This window comes from Cercospora beticola, chromosome 4 (genome assembly GCF_033473495.1).
Source record: "Cercospora beticola chromosome 4, complete sequence".
NCBI lineage: Eukaryota > Fungi > Ascomycota > Dothideomycetes > Mycosphaerellales > Mycosphaerellaceae > Cercospora > Cercospora beticola.
This window is the reverse complement of record NC_088938.1, coordinates 3,432,925-3,452,962: the sequence shown is the minus strand read 5'-3', so window position 1 is coordinate 3,452,962 and position 20,038 is coordinate 3,432,925. Positions and strand designations below refer to the sequence as shown.

The window sequence follows — 20,038 nt, the reverse complement described above, 5'->3', positions numbered from 1 at the left end:
CTATTAAATTCTAGCTAGAAGCCTTAGTAGCCTATATAGTTATTAGAAATTCCCTTCCTAATAGCCTAGAAATTAATAGATTTAAAGTATTACCTAAGGAAGCCTTTTTAGGTATTTAACTCTTAGTATTATACTTTAGAGTTTAGAGTTATAAAGTAGTAGTCTATATAGATCTTAAGTCCTAGCTAGTAGAGATAAGATTAGATAAACTAATAAATAGAAGTAAAGATACTATATTTATTAGGTATATTCCTAATACTACTAAAATATAGCTCTTCTAGGAGCCTAATATAAGAGCTATTAAAGCCTATAATACTACTACTTAGTTTAAGTATAAGAAAGGAGGAGATATAGAGCTAAATATTCCTAAGCTTAATTAAGTAAGTAGTATACTTATTAGAAACCTAGTTAGTAGACCTCTAAAGAAGCTAATAGTAGTTATATCTTCTATAGCTACTATACCTATAGCTATAGTAACTAAACTTATAGGTCCTAGCTAAATACTCTTTATATAGTTACTACTTCTACTAAAGGATAAGAAGGAGTACTAGAGAATAGAGAATCTAGAAGAAGAAAACTTTAGAAAACTATAACTCTAGTAGGAGAAAAGTAGAACTACTAAACTACCTAAGCTAAGCTAGGAAGTTAATAGATAAGCTAGTCCTAGTACTAGTAGAAGACTATATTCTAAAGTAAAAGGATTAAATATTATATAGTAGGACCTATAAGGAAATAGAGATTAGAAGAGGAACTAAAACTAAACTTATAGCTAAAAGAGAAGGAGATCTATTTTAAATAAAGGACTAGGCCTAGAGCTAAAAGCTTATAGTATAGTAATAAGATAAGTACTTTAGAAGAGATAGAGAGAATATAGATAGAAGGAGGAGCCTAGTACTAAGTATTATAAAGTATTCCTTAGCTAAGTCTATAGCTAAGAATAGAAGTAGATTTAGGAAGCTCTATTAGAAGTTTAGAAGTCTATATTTATAGTAATTACTCCTTAAGTCTCTATATAGAAATAAGAGGTACCTATTCTAAAGTTCTATAAAAAGGCAATTTAGAATCTTAAATAGAAATATATATAGAAAGATATAATCTAAAAGGAACTAACTATATTAAGAAGTAATAATACTTAAATAGAGGTAGTTCTACTTAAAGGAGCAAACTTTTTTATATCTAAGTAGGTATTTAATATAAAGAGATTAATTAGTAGAGCTATTAAGAAGTTTAAAGTAAGACTAGTTATAAGAAGTTTCTTTTAGAAGTTTAGAGTTAATTTCTAAGAGACCTTTATACTAATAGTTAGGTATAATACTTTAAGAGTATTTATAGCTATAGTTTATAAGAAGGATCTAGAACTCTACTAAGTAGATATAAATAATATATTTACTAAGAGTAAACTTTAAGAAGAAATCTTTATAATTCTACTACTAGGAGTTAAGATTCTACCTAATATAGTTCTATAAATCCTAAGAAGCTTATATAGACTAAAGTAAGTAGTAAGAGACTAGAATAAACTCTATATCTTAAAGTTAAAATAGATTAGGTTTATATAATTAGAAGTAGACCTATACCTTCTTATCTACTAGGAAAGGAATATTCTAATCCTAACCTATATAGATAATATTCTAATTATAGTACTAAAGCTAGAAGATATACTTTAGTTTAAGAAATAGCTAGGCAAAGTATTTAAGATTAAAGATCTTAGAGAACTAGAGAAAATCCTTAGAATAAGGTTAATAAAAGATAGATAAGCTAGAACTTTAAAGCTTAATTAAGAATACTTTATCTAGAAGAACCTTATAAAGCTAGGAATAACTAAGGAGATAGCTAACCTAACTCTCTTACTAATAGATAGTTATAATAGTTTAAAACTAATAGGCTTATATAATAAGAGAGAGAATAAGATAGAGTACTAAAGCTAAACTAGTACCTAGATATAGCCTATAGTTATAATAAGACTAGATATTACTTTCTCTCTTAGAAGGTTAAGCTTATATATCTTAGATCTAACTAAGAGGTATATATAAGCTCTAAAGAAACTAGTAAGATACTTAAAGTTATTCTAAGACTTAGAACTAATATTTAGAAGAAATAGAGGAAGCCTAATAGGATATTTAGACTCTAACTATATAATAGATAAAGTAGATAGAGTCTTAATCCTTAGAAGTATCTTCTTTCTTTATAGAGCTCTAGTTTCTTAGATAAGTAGGAAGCAAAAGTCTATTATAATATTAATAATAGAAGCTAAGTATATAGCTATAAATCTATATATAAAGTAATCTTAGTTCCTAGTAGTACTATTAAGGGAGATAGACTATATAGAGTTAGTAGGAGAATACCTATTCTAACTAACTATAAAAGTATATCCTAATATAGTAAGAGAACTAAAGCTAGTATAAATTATAGGAGATAATTAGGTAGCTTTAACTCTTATTAAGGATATATATACCTATAAGAGATCTAAATATATTAATATTATATATAACTATATTAGATATCTCTAGTAGTAGAGGAAGGTTATAATAGAATATATTCTAATAAAAGAGATAGTTACTAATAGTCTAACTAAACTAAAGAATAGGCTATAGTTTTAGGAGTTTATAAGACAACTCTAGCTTATATAGAGAAAGGCAAAAGATTTATACTCTAACTATAGATTAAACTCTAGACTTTAGGATAATTAATAAAAGATATATACTATAGTATTAGAGATATTATAGGATATATAAAACTAAGCCTAGGAGTTATACTATAGGAGAAGTAGCTTGCTATATATAATAAGTAATTAGGATCTAGGAATCTATATATAGTCTAAAAGGGAAAAGCCTAGAGGAGAAACAAAAGGTATATACTCTAGTAATAACGTTACTATAAGATATACGATACTAGGCTAAGGAGTTAAACTAAGATAGATTAGGTATATAGCTCTAACTATATAACTATAGTACCTAATAACTTATTATAATTTAGAGATAGATTTAAATATAGGAATATAAGTAGAAGACTATCTAGCCTAAGTAGGAGTATTAGAAAGTATAGTCTAGTTAGATATTCTAAGAAATACTTTAGGGATTAGAGTTAGGTAATATAGGTTATATAGTACTAGGTTATATAACCTAGCTAATACTTATCTTAGGAGTAAGATATAACCTAAAACTAACTAATATAATTAACTCGGTTAGTTCCTACTTATTATTTCTACTTCTACTATATTATATCTATTCGACGAGTACCTACGAGAATATAATTTAATACTAACTAATATATAGAGCGATAATACGAGGTACTAAAAAAAATCGCTAATCTAGTATACTCTAGAGAATATAAAGAGACTATATAATATATTAGTTATTATAATCGAATCGCTCTAGCTAAAAGTCTATAGAGCCGTTCGGTAGCTTATATCGTAGCGTTATATAATTTATAATATTCTCTCTCGGATAGGAAATCTATTACTATTTAAGAATTAGCGTCGAAGGTTTTATTATAGGCTCTATATTATAAGTATTAAGTAATATATAGTAAGACTAATATTCTATTAGCTATTTATAGGTAATATATAAGTCGAATTTATTTTTCGCTTTATTCCTAGATTAATACTTAACTTGTTTTTAGTTTACTACTCTATATAATACTTATATCGCTTATTTTTGCTTACTAAAATAAAAGGATATATAGATAATATAGTCTCTATAAATCCTAAAGAATTCCTATTCTTTAATTACTCGACTCCTACGCCGAGTAATAATACTAAGTACTAAGACTATCTTTACTCTATATACTCTATAGTAATCTTAAAAGTAGCCTTAAAACGTACCGACTCTATATAAAGTAATCTAGCGACTCTTACTTAAATTATATATATAGTATATAACTCTACTCGAAGAGCGGCATCTTACTAAGCGCCTACTCGACTAGCTTAGCTAGCTCGGCGAGCTATAATATATAGCTACCTAGTTATAAATATACTTTCCTATTTCTACTTCTATCTTCTATCTATTCTTAGATAGTTCTTAGTATACTATCCTACTTATACTATAGTAGGGTAGAAACCTTTAACCTGCCGTCTTATAGTTAGACGATAATAGGACCTATTATCGACACGCAAGTTGAAATCGCTACGCCGCCAGAAATTGTTCGAGCAAAAGTAAGTCAAACAACCCTATCCTTATCTATACGTCTAATCGACGGAAGCGTACAATTTTTGAGATACGTATTATCTTCCAAGCTGACTGACTACATCCTAAATAGTTCCTCGACTTCGCCTCGTTACAAATCTACAAGCCGTTATTAATGCAATCCTTAACACCCCAAGATCCGTCCAAATCCCCACTTGACCTAGTCCCCGGCGATAGACTTGACTACGTCTTTAGCAACGGCAAAGTCGTGTGCACCGTACGTGAAAACTCGCCTCGACGGATAGCATGGACTGCGTCGTTGGGGTACATTAATGGCGAGCACTATTGGACGTTTGAACCCGACAGCTCCTCCCCAGGAAACACGATTCTCCATCACGGAGAAGAATTTGGCGGGCCGCTAGCTTTCTTGATGGGCGATAATTTCATTGCCAGGATGTCAGGGGCCAAGTCCTGGGTGGAGAAGTCGAACAACGACTTCAATAAGGACTTCAGAAAGTGGATCGAAGAGGGCGAGGAAGGAGTAAGAAAGGCGGCTACTACCAGTCTGTGATCGATGGTAAAGGTGCTTACAAATCCTCATACGGCTTCCGTACAGCGTACAGCGCAAGGAGATTGCGTGGCTAGATGATCGCCGTACACCTTTCTGAAGCATTCATGGAAAGGCCGACGCTGCGCAAACCTAAGTCACATTAAGTCATACGCAGTTGTTCGATTCACGTACAATGCATTGCTCTTCAGTTGGGACCGACGGTCCTGTTGGTAGTGGAGAGGTAACTCTTTTTTTTCGGTGCCAATGCCGAACCGGGCGTCATGCTATTCTCGTACAGTCCTCAGAATGCGTTTGGCTTGTTGCAAGGTTGTTTGAGCCATCGTCTCTGTAGGACGTGCACCTAATGGGTCCACACCGATCCACGGACGGTGCAACTAAAATCGAACCTTTCCCTCATTTTTTCCTAGTGCTCACAAACCTGCAAATGGGACAACAACGCATGAGAAGTAGCGAATGATACCTTTCAGCTGGTCAATCTATTCCGTGCGCATTCCAAGCACCAGTAAGCAGTGTCACCAATACGGCCGCGCACTACAAAACCCCGCCTGCTATACGAGCTACTCTAGTTGTGGTTGCACGCCTGCAGTATTTGGGCTGCATGCTCACCGCAGCAAAAGTCAGCGGAGCATATATGCTGCTCTGATGCACTGTAGCCTCCCTGCGGTAACGTTGAAGCTTTTCCGATTCCCGATGCAGCATGTCAAAATAGGCGAGCGTGGGAGCACTTCGGGCTCCGAGTTGTAAGTATTCATGCGTTCAAGGATATTGTTAAAATAGCTCCAATATTGGTACAGCGATTCACGGACGATTCACAGTGTAACAATTTTTCTTGCCCTAGGTAAGGCAGTCATCTACTGGCCCCCAGCGCCTCAAATGTCTATCTACGCTTCGAAGCATGGTCTAAGCCCTCTAGATGCGATATTGCATATCTGTAGGGATCGCAATGAAATATGCGGCAGTAGGCCATGCACCTGAGTCCGACAAGTGTTCGATAATTTTATCTGGTACCTGCATGTTCTTGCGTCGGGTTGCACCTATCATAGCACTCCCCATCTTTGGCACAACCCATGCAGCGAGTATCTTGTTGTCGTGTACTGCTGCTCGTACTTGCTCCGCCTTTGCTAAGTATAGGTGATCATGGCCGGCTACTTCCACGATGCAGCCGTGCCAAGGGGTAGGTACATGGAGCAAATCGCAGGATTCAGGTCGGGATCCGTCTGGAGGCAGGCTGTTCGTAGCTCGAACTTGGCGGCTCATCAGATTGATACCGAACTTGGGTCCTGCATTGTTGTGACTGGTATGTTTGTCAGCGATGGCCTCATTCGGGAGCATGGTGGACCTCGTTTACGCATGAATGGAAAGCCGGATATAATTTGGGAGCACCACCTCTACGAGGTTGGAGTATGCTTGATTTCTCTACAGGCGTTTGTCAGCCAAATAATGAATTGAGAGATGTGGATGACTTTTTACCTCAATCATCTCAAAAGCGACCTTGGACGAGAGCTTACGGCGTTGACTCTTACTGAGGTGTTGGGTGTATTTGTTGTTCTCGAGGTCTTCCAGCATAAATCGAGAAAATCCTCGATATAGCCTCAACATGGCAGGATCGTGGCTAGCTATAGATGATCGAAGCTTATGCGTGTTGGCTTTGAACCCTTGCATTAATAGACGACGGCATAGCTCAGCATTATCGTTGATTCCGACTTGTCCGATGTGGTGAGTGATTGAGTCTAGGGCCAGCTGCTGCGCCGATAGTGGACCTTGGAGATTATCCCAGCTCGCTTGGAGCATCTCGGGGAGCGAACGTAGACATACACGTTGCCTGCCATCGTCGAGAAAAGCTGTGCTGAGAGCATCATTCATCATAGAGAGATGCTTGCCGTAGTTATCGACCGTATCGTCGTCCACACCAACTACGGCTTTAGTCAGTGCCGTTGGTCGAATGCGTAATGATGGTGGTAGCTTACTACAATCGCTAAACACATGGCCGTCACTCACTATCAGCACAGTCGCTCCTGGAGCGTACAAGCGCTCAATGTCTATGACAAACTTGTGCAAAGTAGTCAAAGCAATGGCCTCGGCCAAATCTGGCAGATTGCCTCCGACTTTGTTCGGATTGGATGACTTGCACGGAAATGCAGGCAGGGCAAATTCAAGTTTCATGCCGTGCCTTGTGAAGTGCTCGACACGTCGAGAGAAATATCCCCGGCCGGTAGCTGTCCACTGATCATCAGGTGTTAGGTTTCGAATGGTGATATCGAATAGATCAACGATCTCATCCACAATTCTGTCATTGGTCTGGTAGTTCGATGTCATCTCTTGTAATGGTATCCCGATATGAGTAGATCGAAGAATTAGATCCATAAAGTATTCGTCCAGATCATCAAAGCTATCAAAGGCGTTTGCTCTGACTATAATTCCGCATATGAGACTTCCATTGTGTTGCCGTTCCAAGAGTTTGGCCCTTGCGAAGGACGGAGATGTGCCAGATGCAGCACTGCCACTACAGGCGGCAAATGGTAAGGAAAAGATTTTGGCCGTTCTGTGTGGAGTGGCGAGAGATGTAAGAGCTCGAAATGTTGGCCAGTTCGCTCGCAAGGCTTCATTCGTGCAGTGCACCACATAACCGTCGTGACGACGAGAGTAGATAGTGACAAGACGGTCGTATACTGAGCTACCATTCATCGGGAGTCTCTCCATGGTTGTGGTGAGATTGACTTAGAAGTTCGTTGCAGACGATTGTAGGAGAATCTAAGCCGAGATTGTAATTGGACGATCTTTGAGTGAATAGAGAAGACTTTGCTTTGCTTTCAGCACGCAGAGCACGCTGTTCAGAGACGAACGTCGCACTTAAGCACGGATGAGGTTGGATATACATAGCTACAGCCGAGAAAGCTAGACTGTGAAAGGAGAGTACGCTAGTCATGTGGTGCTATTGTAACGATGGAAAGGCGTCCGACAGTACGATCTAATGTCCGTAGCTTGAGCTGTCGCAGTCCGTGCTACTGCGGCACGGACCACCTGCAGCGCAGGTAGAGTACTTGCAGGAAGTGAGTAGTGCTACCATCCTGGGCCAGCCTGTGCATTTGGCGCGCAAACTCGCTTAGGAAACATGTTAGGTTGTCACACTTTCCTTTGCACTCTTCACTAGATCAAGCCATGAAACCCCGAAATTGCGAGCCCGGCCATCAAAACGCGTCTACCTCTCTCCCTGAATTCGCATTCTGAGGGCCGAGAGTGGCCGAGAACCGGTGTCGCTAGGGGAAATTCACTCAGAAAATGTGAACAAACTCGCGCAACCAAGCCGCTACACTCGCTCCCTCCGAAACGCTTTGCGTCACTAGCAGTGTCCATGGTCACTCTATGATTAGCGTTGCATATGGCTTCGGAATATCTGCGGTATCCTGGCACGGAGCAACCTTGGTCACTCAGAATCTTTGTACGCTGCTCTAGACGCTGTATATAGTGTTCGCATCGGTATTCAGCTGTCAATATTCGTAGAGTTCTGCTCCTGATATTTTGCCGGACATCACATTAAGTTCCCACCCACCAAATTTCTAGTAGTTCCACCTTCGAATCGGCAAGCAAACATGAGTGCAGGAGCAGCTCAGGGAGCAAACGACCTTCCTCCTGCAGAGGTGACGACCGGCAATGTCACACTTACCACGACAACAAGCCGCCCAGCGTCATTGAAAGATCCATACTGCGCCTTGAGCTCGAATCGACGAAGATGTATCCTTACCATCGTGACAGTTGCTGGTGCCTTGGGACCACTCGCCGGGAATATCTATCTACCTGCACTACCAGTCCTTCAACAAGCCTTCGGAGTGGGACCAACCGCAATAAATGCTACAGTCTCTTTGTTCATGATTGTATTTGCCTTCGCAGTAAGTCGGACACATCATCAACAGAGCCGGAGGAATAGTTACTCTAACCAGTCTTGTCTAGCCCTTGTTCTGGACCAGCTTTTCTGATTATAAAGGCCGACGTCCTCTATACATCATCTCCTTGGCTATATACATTATAGCCAACGTACTCACTGCTGCTGTACCTGCCGATTTCGGAGCACTTGTCTTTTTGCGTATCCTACAAGCCTTCGGCTCTGCTGCGGTTGTATCAATGGGAGCTGGAACTGTAGCAGACGTATGCCACCACATCCAATCTGCAGCCCAGTACTAACAACATCCGCAGATAACGGAACCAGCAAGTCGTGGCAAAGCTATGTCTCATTTCTTGCTTGGGCCACAGATAGGACCAATTATTGGGCCTGTAATAGGAGGTGCTTTAGCTGGAACCTCGTGGAGATGGATTTTCGGATTTCTGGGTACGCTAGTGCCAACCATGTGGCAACATGTATGCTAACGTTACCGCAGCACTCTCAGGTTTCGCACTGTGGGCAGTCGTGGGCCTAGCACTTCCTGAGACCCTCAGGTGTCGTGTCGGAAATAGTCGAATCAACGCTGAAAAGTCTTGGTTGATCTGGCCGCCTCGTTTCTCGATGGCAACTGCACCGCTTGAGGAACAGGGTCCTCCGCCGCCACGTCCGACCTTGATGGGATATTGGAGATTGTTCAGCTATCCGCCGATCGGAATCGTGTCTTTCAACACTGCAATTCTCTATGCAACGTATTTCTGCATTGCCGTCGACCTTCCAAGAACCCTTCAGGATGTATATGGTTGGAATTCGGCTGCTGTTGGTGCGTCATACCTGGCTGTGGGCGCAGCACTCATTATTGGCTCTCTCGTGGGTGGAAGAGCCAACGATGCGCGGCGCAAACACCTGGTCAAATCATCGTCCGAAGACGAGATCCCTCCTGAGACCCGGCTGATCGACCAGATATGGGGAGTCATTCTCTGTGCTTCAGGGACACTTATGTATGGATGGTTCATTGAGCGAGAATATCATCCGGCGGCGGTTCTGGTCAGTACATTCTTGGTCGGTTTCGGTATGAGCTGGGTCTTTGTGTCTTCAACAGCATTTCTGACGGAATGCGTGCAACAACAAGCAGCTGGGGCTTTTGCGTTGGGAAACATGCTTCGTAATCCTGCGGCTGCTATTGCTGCTCTATTGACTCCTTCTTTGACGCGAAATATGGGGATAGGATGGTTCTTCTCAGGTATTGGTATCTTGGATCTATTTGTGGTGGGAAGCGCGGTCTTGTTGCTAAGAGTTCGAAGCCCGTACTGGCGAGCGAAGAGAAAACCCTCACCCTAGATTTTAGGTCAGGCGGCTCATGGACATGCAGTGCTTAGTCAGAAGTTTCCGATCTAGAGCTGGACAATGTCGTTCCGTCCGATCGTCTTGTCGCGAAAATTCAGACCGCGTCTCTCTACAGCGCGTCATACAAAAGCTCGGATCCTTTACTCAGCAGAAGTAGAAAGCACAGAGAGGCCAAGAACTGTTGGTGTCTTGGTATTCTCAAACTACCTCAGACGAGTAGAGTCGCCCTGGACCATCGGTGTTTGCGCGTGCTTATCAGTCGGGGTCTCTTTTCCCTGTCAGCATCACGGTCCTAAGGGCGTCTACATCCGACTGCCCTCGGATATTAAGCCAAGGCTAAAACGTTCTCAAGCATCTGTCTCCAAGCATACCTGAGCCAGACGCATAGGTACTCTATCGTGCGCTCTGATGCGGACGTGGGAAAGATGGGTATGTTCCGAATAGCCGTAGTCAAGAGAAAATGCATTCGTGGAGATTATAGATGATGCTAAAGCAGTTGTGGTTTTCGGTAATGTTAGCAAGTGGCATGGTACTTGACATTTGAGGCTGTAGCGCAGAGCCGAGTATGTATGTTGGCACCGTAAGATTGGAATCGAAGCCAGGTAGTTGTGTAGCTTCAAGTCGCACTCAGTGTGAAGTCTCCGCACGCTAATAGGATATATAAAATCTCTCCATTCGTCTTCAGTTCCAACATTGACTTCATCTTGCTAAAATGACGTTACTTTCACTCATTCCTACTGTGCTCCCGCAAGTGATCCTGATTATGGCGGCAATAACTTGCTTGCTATTCTACCTGTTTCTGCAGCCTCCAAAAGAGCCTAAACATATCCCAGCAGTTCCTTTCTGGGTTTCGCTGCTACCACTGTTCAGAGATGTCGATCAGCAAGTTATCTACAACACATACGTTCGCGACCTGCTACATCAGCATGGAGCAATAAAGATATTTTTCGGCTCGCAGTGGAACGTTCTGGTCGAAAGACCGGCCTTCTTAGCACATGTCTTCAAGAACGAAGACCAATACCAGAAGAGTGGCAATCAGAAGAAGATTCCAGGCAGCGTGCTCGCCAACTTCTTGGGCGATAACATCATCTCAAGTCATGGAGAAGTGTGGAGGCTTTATCAAGAGATCATGAAACCTGGACTTCAGGAAGGATGGTCCATGGATCCCATCTACGAGAACGCTTCCTCGCTATTGGAAAATTTCAAGCAGACTCAAAGACCGCTGTCCGTCCAAGAACCACTGCAGAGGTACACGATCGCAAACCTGGTACGAGGGCTCATGCACCTCGACTTTGACATGAATCACGAAAAAGTCGTCCGACTTAGTCAGATGCAGAGCAAAGTCAAGGGGCAGATCTTTCGCCCTGTTTTCATGAGTTTCCCCTCTCTCGACAAATGTGGGTTTCCAAGCCGAGAGAAAGCACGCCGGGACGCTGCTCGATTTACGGACCATCTCGTGTGTATGTTGGCTGAAACGTGGCTCGAGAGGTCGGACGAGAACCGCCCAGAGGAGAAAGGACACAAGGACGTTGGGTGTCGACTTGTCCATGCTTGGAAACAACAGCGAATCACCCATCAACAGCTTCGAGACAATGTGACTGTTCTCTTTGTGGCCGGGCAAGAAAATCCTCAGCTCGCAATCCTATCTGCTCTATATTTACTTGCCAAACAACCCGAAATTCAGGAACGACTACACTCAGAAGTTATGACTGCAGGAAATAACAGACCCGACGAAGAGCAGCTCAGGAACATGCCGTATCTGACGGCTTGCGTCTATGAGAGCCTGCGGCTTTTGCCACCAATCGGTCAGCTCATCAATCGACTGGCCACGACGCCATTTGTGCTGGGCGAGGACACTGTGGTCCCTCAAGGAATGTATCTTGGTTACAATGCCTATGCGACCAACCGAAATCCAGTGACTTGGGGTCCGAACGCAGAAGAGTTTCTGCCCAATCGATGGGGTGACACCGCGGATGATGTACAAAAGTCCTATCGACGACGCAGGGCTCGAGCAGAATTCATCACTTTTCATGGTGGACGGCGAGCATGTTTAGGCGAGCGATTTGCGGTGTTGCAGCTCAAGGTGACATTGTACACATTAGTGCGGCATCTTCGGTGGGAACTTGATCCCCTATGGCCCGATCGTATGACACCGGTAAGTTTGCAGACTGCGCAGACGCTTTGTCATAGTATACGCAGCTACTAACATTGTTCAGGCCGGGCCTCTTGCCCCGAGAGGGCTTAGGCTGAAGTTTGAGCATAGACGCCAGTGAATCGGTTGTTGCACCAAGTAATTTGAGCGCGAGACGCCAAGGCTTGACTAGCTGAATGTGCATTCGCCAATTGAGCACATTCAAGGATAATCGTACGGGTCTTGAGAAACTCCCTCAATATCTCTCCACTATCGACGGGGCTAAGGGGGCCGCGGGCCCGGTGCTAATGTCGCAAGTGATTCGGGCAAGTTGGGTCTTTGAAGACCAGAGGTTGGCACGAGCAAATATCCGCTTTACTGAAAGTACATAGCTGCTGTCAGGATACTGCTACGAAACGACTTTCCGAAATACAGTTGGTGTGCTTCTTGATCGTAGTCTTTCCACCTCCATACTTCCGTACTCCCGCCAACAGAGCCATGAATGAGCCACACAAGCCATGTGCCATAGCTCAAGTGCATCCAGAAGAAGAACAAGAGGAGGAGCAGGAGCAGCAGAGGGAAGAGAGACACGCTCATTCACAAACGGAAGACCGAAGCTCTCAACAGACGAGTCTCGGTTCACGTAGAGCTCTCTGGGGATGGTTGGCACTTTGTTTTTCGGTCAGTGTTCATAGAAGAGATCTTCCATTCTCCTGTATACAATTTTGCTGACCATGGAGTGCTATTATTCAGACCGGACCGACAAATGGCATGATCAACCGCTACGTGACGGCCAGCATCCAATCTGCAGCCAACCGACTTGGTCATATTCCGGGAACAGACCGTCCGTGTCCCCGTCGCAGCATGAACGGCATTCAGTGCGTCGTGCGTTTCGGAACCGGAGAGATCAATTACAACAGCTACAATCTCTACCTACAAGCCATCAGTCGGGCCTGCGAGGGCGTCATCTCCATCCTCACCGCTGGAGTTGCTGACCATGCCAACAACCGCAAACTAGCGCTCATGACATCGATCTATGTGTTTGGAACACTTGTCCTTCCCTTTGCAGGGCTATCTGGTGGGTCCTTCCAGGATCTAGAGGCCATGGCTGGACTGTTTGTTGCCGTGACTGCAGTGGGTGGAGTTTACACTGTGATCATCGCTTCGTACATTCCACTTTTCATGCGCGCTGTCGGGTGGTTCAGAGGAGACGACAGGCCTGGAAATGATGGAAGCGAGCCAAACACGGTGTGGACCAAGGGGACAAGAGTGTCGGTGCTAGGTCTTGTTGCAAGCAATGTGGGATCGCTCACTGGTCTACTCGTCGGCGTCATCATCACATATACGGGTGGTTCAGCGATCACTGCAGGATACTTCAACTACTTGCTGGCGATCACGGTCGCAGGATGCACGACCATTGCATTTGCTGCCTTGGGTCACTACCTCCTCCCCCAAGTTACCGGAGCAAAACGGTCTGTTGGATCCAACCGCATCCTCCTGCCATTCACGAACTGGATCAAATTGCTGGGTTCGGTACGGAGATACCCGAACACGTTCATAATGTGTATCGGCACGCTGCTGTGGAACACAGGCTACTCCAATTTTCTGCGCCTTCTTGGCCCTCTCTTCCTGGAGACTTCCGGGCTAGATTCGGGGAGTGGAGTGTATACCGTCTGGTCCTTTGCAATCCCGCTTTTCGCTTCCTTGGGATCCCTGGCCTGGATGTTTGCCTTTCCGAAATTGAGTATGGGCATTAAATTCTGGGCGTATTGCTTCTTAGGCGTCCAGCTTTTGGCCATTACGTGGGGATGTCTAGGTGTTAGCGACAACATTCCCATCGGCTACAAACATCAGGCAGAGTTCTGGGTTTGCATTGTTCTGTTCATGAGCTCGGGCAGTGCGTTGCGCGCGCTCAACCGAACCTTATATGCCTCTATCATTCCACGAGACTCCGAGGCACTGTTCTTCGGGCTTGATATAACTCTGGATCTGGCGACAGGATGGATCAATCCTCTTGTTCAGGGGGTGATTCAGGACCGAACGGGCAACTTGCGCTTTCCTATGATACCTAATGCTATCGCGGTAGCGGTGGGCATTATATTCTACATCTGTATCGACATCCCTGCGGGCATTGACGACGCATCGCGACTACTAGCGGAAGAAGATTGACCCTAGACAATGTATACCGCCCCCAGTATGGTAGCTTTCTATACTGTAGATAGATTTGCCATCCCCTTTCGTCCCTGACCGGCCGTACACTAAGAAAGAGCATTTCCCGGTGTCCGAGGCTTACGAGTCAATAGAGCAGCCGCTTCCATACCCTCCATCATGAGTGATCAAGGATACAACCTGAAGTTGGACTCGTGGATGTCAGTGAACATCTTGGAGCAGCGTACACCTAGCTAAATCTCACCCTAACTTGATATAGAGGTTAGCCTGGAAGTATAGATCGTTGAAAATCTCGTTGCGGGATCTCAGAGGCCGTTCTGAAAGCTCAATCTCGTAAGAGTTGTGTTAAGTCGAGCACGAAGCTCCTGTCCACTGGTGAAGAGCCGCATCTGCGCAGAACCTTGTCTTGGCGTGATCACTCCGATCACTCTGCTCGCTCCTTGGCGGGTGAGCATCACGCCTTGGACCTGGCTCCCTTCCATTCGAGTATTGACTGATCGGGATGGTCAGAGGCAGCACGGTGGCTACGACAGTTGTTGAGCGGGTGCTGGAGGATCCGACCAAGGGCCAGAGCTGTGCGACAGGGTGCAGCAGCGAAACCAGTTGGTGCAGGGGTGCTACGAGCGCGAGCGATCATGTGCGAAAAGAAGATTGAGAGCAAGACATACGCCTGCGGGGGAAGGCCATCGGGCATTCCGATCGGGGTCTAAGCTTACTAGGTCGGTGTTTACCTAGCGGCCACTTCGGGGTCTCCCACGAACTCCAGCCCCACAACATCCCGATGTTTGGCCCGCTACAACCAACAAATCGGAATTGACTGGAGAGACTGAGATGGAGGGCCACAGAAACGATCGTACATGAGCGTTGGGTGCCTCTATACAGCCTTGCACGCCAGCTAGCTGTCACATCATGGACCAAAACAAACCCAAGCAAAGCTCTTCCTACTCGGTCCGGCGAAAGTGGTCCAAACGTAATCCTCTGTTGTGAGAATTATGGGGAGCTGTTCTTGACAACAGCAGGCTGATGCCATTTGCCGACATTGTCACAGTGTCTTGAAGTCCACTTCAGTAGCTTGAAGGTGATCTGATGGTCGCCAAGGCAACCGCAGGGAACTCATCCAGTCCGAACATATCCTCCGCCAGGTTTCACAGGCTCAAGACTCACCTCTCGTCATCCGATGCCATGATGATTGCACAGGTTGGCAATTGAGGTCCTGCCGATATTTCACTCTGTTTGGGAGACACTTCTCGCCGAAGGCGTCCCTCGGGCGCGAATCACAGAGGATGAGAACCGAAACGAAGACTAGCGACGCCAACGACGCAGCCGACTGCCTTCTTTCCAAAAACAGTGCTGCGTCTCGCAAGTTTCACTTCAGGGCATGGTTGGAGAGAAAACATCGGAGAGAATTGGAAGCAGGCATGAGTGAGCATAATTTGAAAAGCAAACATCTTTGTCTAGTGAGAACTCCATTTGCGACCTGTTTGAACTTGATGGTCTTTCCCGAAATACTTTCCGCATCGCTCGTCCGCAATTGGAACGCCAATTCATACGCATCGCATCGTACACGCGATCGATGAACGGCCGTTGTTCGTAGCAAGCATCTTCTCTGAGCATCGACTCCGAACTATCTAGTCACTGGCACCTGTCGAGCCATGAACGCTTGTGCTGATATCGTGCAGTTGTGTGCACGCCCACCTAACAAGCCAGAACTCTGTCGTCAAAGGTTTGACTGGGTGTGGACGAGCGGGTGATACCAATACAGCCCGCCAACTCATGTCCAGCGAGACAATCGGCCCGGTTGTGAATATCCTCTATGACTCTTGGATTGTACGTGCATTTGAACTCGGTTTGACGGTTCCCGTTCCACGAATAAGAGCAGCATACACTCTTATAGGTCGTAGACCCCATTTGGAATGGGTTCGCGAGGGCATTGCGCAGAACGACACACTGAGGTTTGTCGTCGGGAAACCAGTTGACTTTGAAGTTCGTGTGCTGACAGTTTGCCGTGATTTGTAGCTGGACTTGGTCGGCAAGTGCCATGGTTGCGAACAAAAATGCAGGTGCTCCAAGTGTGACCTTCATGGTGATATCGAAGTAGATTGTGGTAGGAGCAGAGAAGATTAGATGGTGCAGCAGTGGAATGACACTGGAGGAGTGGAACTTGCTGTTTTATATATGTTCTATTGCACGACACTGTATATGGCGCGCTCATGTTGATGAACATCCAGCAGGGGCGTGCAGCAGCAGATCGCAGTACGCATTGAGCGTCTTAGCTGAGCACTCGTATTTCGAATACATTCTTAGGACATTCTCGTACATATTCTTCTCAGACGGTCTGCTCCTGTGCTTACTGTGTTCACAAACACACCATGTTGCTGCTGAGCCCTACTAGGTTAACAGCCTTGAAGTACGTTGTTAGTAGATGATGTGCCCCGATGAACATATGACATGTATATCTCTCAAAGCTGTCACATCTTGCCTTCACGATGGGTCTTCTTAGGGCTTAGGTCGTTGGATCCCACGAATTGTTATGTTTCTACGCGCGGAGATTGGAATACGGTGTGCATCGGACTGATGGGATGTGGAGCTATAGCCCTCAGAGTGTCATCCCAGGTTCTGAAACTCTGTTCATGGGTACGATGTTCTGCGTGTGATTCAGCAACAAGCTGAATCAGTTCGTGATGCTTTCTGAATGCGTGTGGTACAGTCATCTATACGGGTGATATATAAGTTCCAGACTGAAGCCCTAAGAGGCCAATCCCGACGCCTCGATTTGAAACTTTATTCTTCTTCGTGCCTTGCATTGTGCGTATAAGTGCGTCAAGCAGTACCGCCTTCGTATGTCATACATACGAGCAGGACTAGAGGCATTCAAACTTGTTGTTTCCTCCGGAAGGCCGCACAGGAAACGATCTGTGTATCGATGGCCGTATTCAATCGAAAGAAAAAGACGATCCGCAGATGATGATGCAAGCCAGTCATTAATATCAGCAACTTGAGATCGTTCATATTCATTTCATTATGTGTTGTGCATCGTAAATCAAAAAATCATCATGGGTTGCTAGTTGGTATCGATTGTGAACAGCACCGCTTAGGGCATTTCGCTCAAATTGAACTAATCGGCAGGATTCTCAGCCGTTAGAGCTGACTATAGCAGCATGCCGTACTTCGAACAAATTGATGCCCGAGAACCGAGTTGGCGCACCACTTTGCTGACTCTGCTTCAGATTTTATACCCCAGGGGCCCGAAAGGAACACCTGGAGGCAGGACAGAGGCTGCTGACGACCCATCCTTGCAAAGGCGCCTTGCACAATACGAAAACGCGTATCGAATCACTCCAGCTGGAAGTCCGCGGAGCCGTTCGCTGTAGACCACTCATTCTCCAATTCCAAGTATACTACAAACCACCGCCGCAAGGAACAAGACAAAGCCGAGCATGCACCATCCCTTCACGACCTCGGCACATCATTCGAAGGACAAACCTCAAAAAAGCTCGTAGGTTTCAACATGACCGTCATCTTCTCACTCGGCATAACAGGGAAATCCTCCGGCCTTGTAACATGCGTGACACCAAACGTATGCCACAGCACCACATCCTCATCGACCGTCCCTTCATCTCTCTTTGCCCAGATCGCAAGCCCCGTATCCTCTCGACTTTGATTCGTAAACTCGCCCGCAGCCCAGAGCTCGTCGTCACGGTATTTCGTCACCCAGATGGGCTTCGAGGTGAAAATACCGCGTCGGAGGTTGAAAGTGTGCGGGCCCATCATCATCATTTGGGAAGGGACGGGGTGGAGTTTGTAGCCCACGGGTTTGCCGGATATGCGATTGATATGGGAAGGGTTGATGATTTTGTATGTTCGGGATTTGGTGAGGTCGAGGTCGTAGCCGCCAGGTTGCGTGATAGGTGTGCTGCGCACACGGAATGCGCAGCCGAAAGGATCGATGTCCGGTTCGTTAACCACAGCTTCGCAATCGTCGTATTGGATGGTGTTCTTCTGTCCATTGAGGTTAGGGTCGATGCGCACACAGAAGAGATGCTGATGGTTCGCGGCCAGGACACCTGGAGCGACGGTTGTGCCCCAAGGGACGTGCAGGCCCTTGCGAATGGGCATGGTGCTCACGATTCCGGTAGCCTTGACTTCGATGTGGAGATTCGCAGCCTGGTCAAGGATGAAAGCGAGGATGTATTCGTAATTGGCCACAGTCGCAGTGCATTGAATGACGAGTTGTCGGTCCCTCACGACCGTCGAGCAACCATTGCGCACATTGGTGTGTTTCCAACCAATCCCCTGATCGACTTCATGCATGCAGACGACATTGGGCACTCGCACTGGTTCTCCATTGCCCGAGGTCAGCACACCATCGAAATACTTAATGTGGCCGAGACAATCGCAACCAAGCTTCAAGCTGTTGGATGTAAGACCGAAGCCAGAGTCGCCCAGATCGAACGCCTGCTTTCGATGATATGGAGAACGAGGGTCGCCATAAGGTACTGTCATTTCACTCATGGAGACGCGGTAGAAAAGCGGCCGGCCATCATATCGCACGTCATGGAGAACAGGTCCTTCTCTAACAGTCCAACCGAGCTGCAGCGACCATTTCTGCCACGATACGTGACGGTTGTTGACCTCAAAAGACGGCCCTTGTGGCTGAGTGATGACAAGGGGCTTGAGATCTTTGCGGAATGAATCTTGTCCCAGGCTTCGAGCACTATATTCCACTGCAGCGATAGGATCCCAAGGCGCGGTTTCTTGTTCGAGCTCAGAGCCCGTGCCCACAGGCAGACGCTCCAAATCGACGAGTTCCAACGTGTGCGCATCGAAGATGGGTGCAAAAGGTGCTGGAAGCGAGTAGTGATTGGCTTCGGGGTCGTCGGTCAAAACAATGTACATGTAGCATTGGAACAAGCGGCGTCGCTCTTTGGCGTCATCGGTTCCGTATGCCCATGGGTCATTGATGACCTTTGCTCTGCGAATAGTGAGCTGTGTGAGTCCCGCGTGATACTCTCGTGCGTCGCTGAAGAGGGATACAAACTCACCCTGATGGTAGACAAAGCTTTTCGACTTCCGCTTTCACCAATGGGTGCGCATTGCATGCCTTTTGTACGGCATCAAACTCCAACCAGTCCACCGGACCCTGCGCATCCGGCAATTCCTCGTCGGACAGTACTGTTTGAGTAGTGATGTTGACGAATGCCTTGCGTAGATTCGGAGAAGGTCGCACATGGAAGTAGATGCGTGCTCTTCGATCGACTTGTGTGTTGTTATTTTCATAGTATCGAAGCATCTCCGCTTTGGGAGCCTCTGCGACATCGATGAACTTGAAGTGTATCTCTCCAGATTTCTTCTTCAGATTTTGGCGGAGGATGTCCGCCGCTTGTCGGACTTCATTTTCTGTGATGGGGTCGAGTGGGTGCTGCCCTCCCAAAAGTGCAGGTGGAGACATGATGAGAGATGATCACTGATGGGGGAACCGCGTCTTCCTGTATGAGTGATAGAAGGCGAAAGGGGGAAGAAGACGATGGCCCATGTCTGCATGCTGGATGACTTGTAATATGTATACTGTGAGGATTGCATGTTGAACTCCGATACCATGACAATGATGAAGCTGGGCCCAGATCCGTGTGAGGAGCAATTGAACTCCGCAAGCTGCCAAACGATGCAGAAGCACGGGAAGTCGGGAAAAGCGGGATCGCCCAAAGAAGCAGTACAAGCCGATATCCATGGTGGAGCATAGGTCACTTGCGCGTCGCGCGGGACAAGTTGAGAGTATTGCCGTTTTCGGTCTTGTATCTCCGTCGCGGGGCACGCCAACTGGATAT

At 45.8% G+C, this 20,038-nt stretch overlaps 5 protein-coding genes across 5 annotated transcripts; 3 read left to right on the top strand and 2 right to left on the bottom strand.

Annotated features, from left to right (window-relative positions):
* Nucleotides 1-5,601: 5,601 nt before the first annotated feature.
* RHO25_006985 (uncharacterized protein) lies at nt 5,602-7,392 on the bottom strand (the record flags this gene model as incomplete). Its single annotated transcript, XM_023597775.2, has 4 exons — nt 5,602-5,986; nt 6,041-6,108; nt 6,163-6,605; nt 6,660-7,392. 4 exons carry the CDS (start codon nt 7,390-7,392, stop codon nt 5,602-5,604), a joined length of 1,629 nt encoding a protein of 542 aa, XP_023452985.2.
* An 890-nt stretch (nt 7,393-8,282) lies between these two features.
* Nucleotides 8,283-9,907, top strand: RHO25_006984 (uncharacterized protein; the record flags this gene model as incomplete). The annotated part of the gene is made up of 4 exons (XM_023597774.1): nt 8,283-8,579; nt 8,641-8,835; nt 8,884-9,016; nt 9,066-9,907. The coding sequence occupies 4 exons, from the start codon at nt 8,283-8,285 to the stop codon at nt 9,905-9,907; spliced, it is 1,467 nt and encodes a 488-aa protein (XP_023452996.1).
* A 718-nt stretch (nt 9,908-10,625) lies between these two features.
* RHO25_006983 (uncharacterized protein) lies at nt 10,626-12,186 on the top strand (the record flags this gene model as incomplete). Its single annotated transcript, XM_023597773.1, has 2 exons — nt 10,626-12,068; nt 12,130-12,186. 2 exons carry the CDS (start codon nt 10,626-10,628, stop codon nt 12,184-12,186), a joined length of 1,500 nt encoding a protein of 499 aa, XP_023452997.1.
* A 356-nt stretch (nt 12,187-12,542) lies between these two features.
* RHO25_006982 (uncharacterized protein) lies at nt 12,543-14,213 on the top strand (the record flags this gene model as incomplete). The annotated part of the gene is made up of 2 exons (XM_065602866.1): nt 12,543-12,725; nt 12,798-14,213. The coding sequence occupies 2 exons, from the start codon at nt 12,543-12,545 to the stop codon at nt 14,211-14,213; spliced, it is 1,599 nt and encodes a 532-aa protein (XP_065458938.1).
* A 3,450-nt stretch (nt 14,214-17,663) lies between these two features.
* Nucleotides 17,664-19,662, bottom strand: RHO25_006981 (uncharacterized protein; the record flags this gene model as incomplete). Its single annotated transcript, XM_023597772.2, has 2 exons — nt 17,664-19,185; nt 19,256-19,662. The coding sequence occupies 2 exons, from the start codon at nt 19,660-19,662 to the stop codon at nt 17,664-17,666; spliced, it is 1,929 nt and encodes a 642-aa protein (XP_023452995.1).
* Nucleotides 19,663-20,038: the final 376 nt, after the last annotated feature.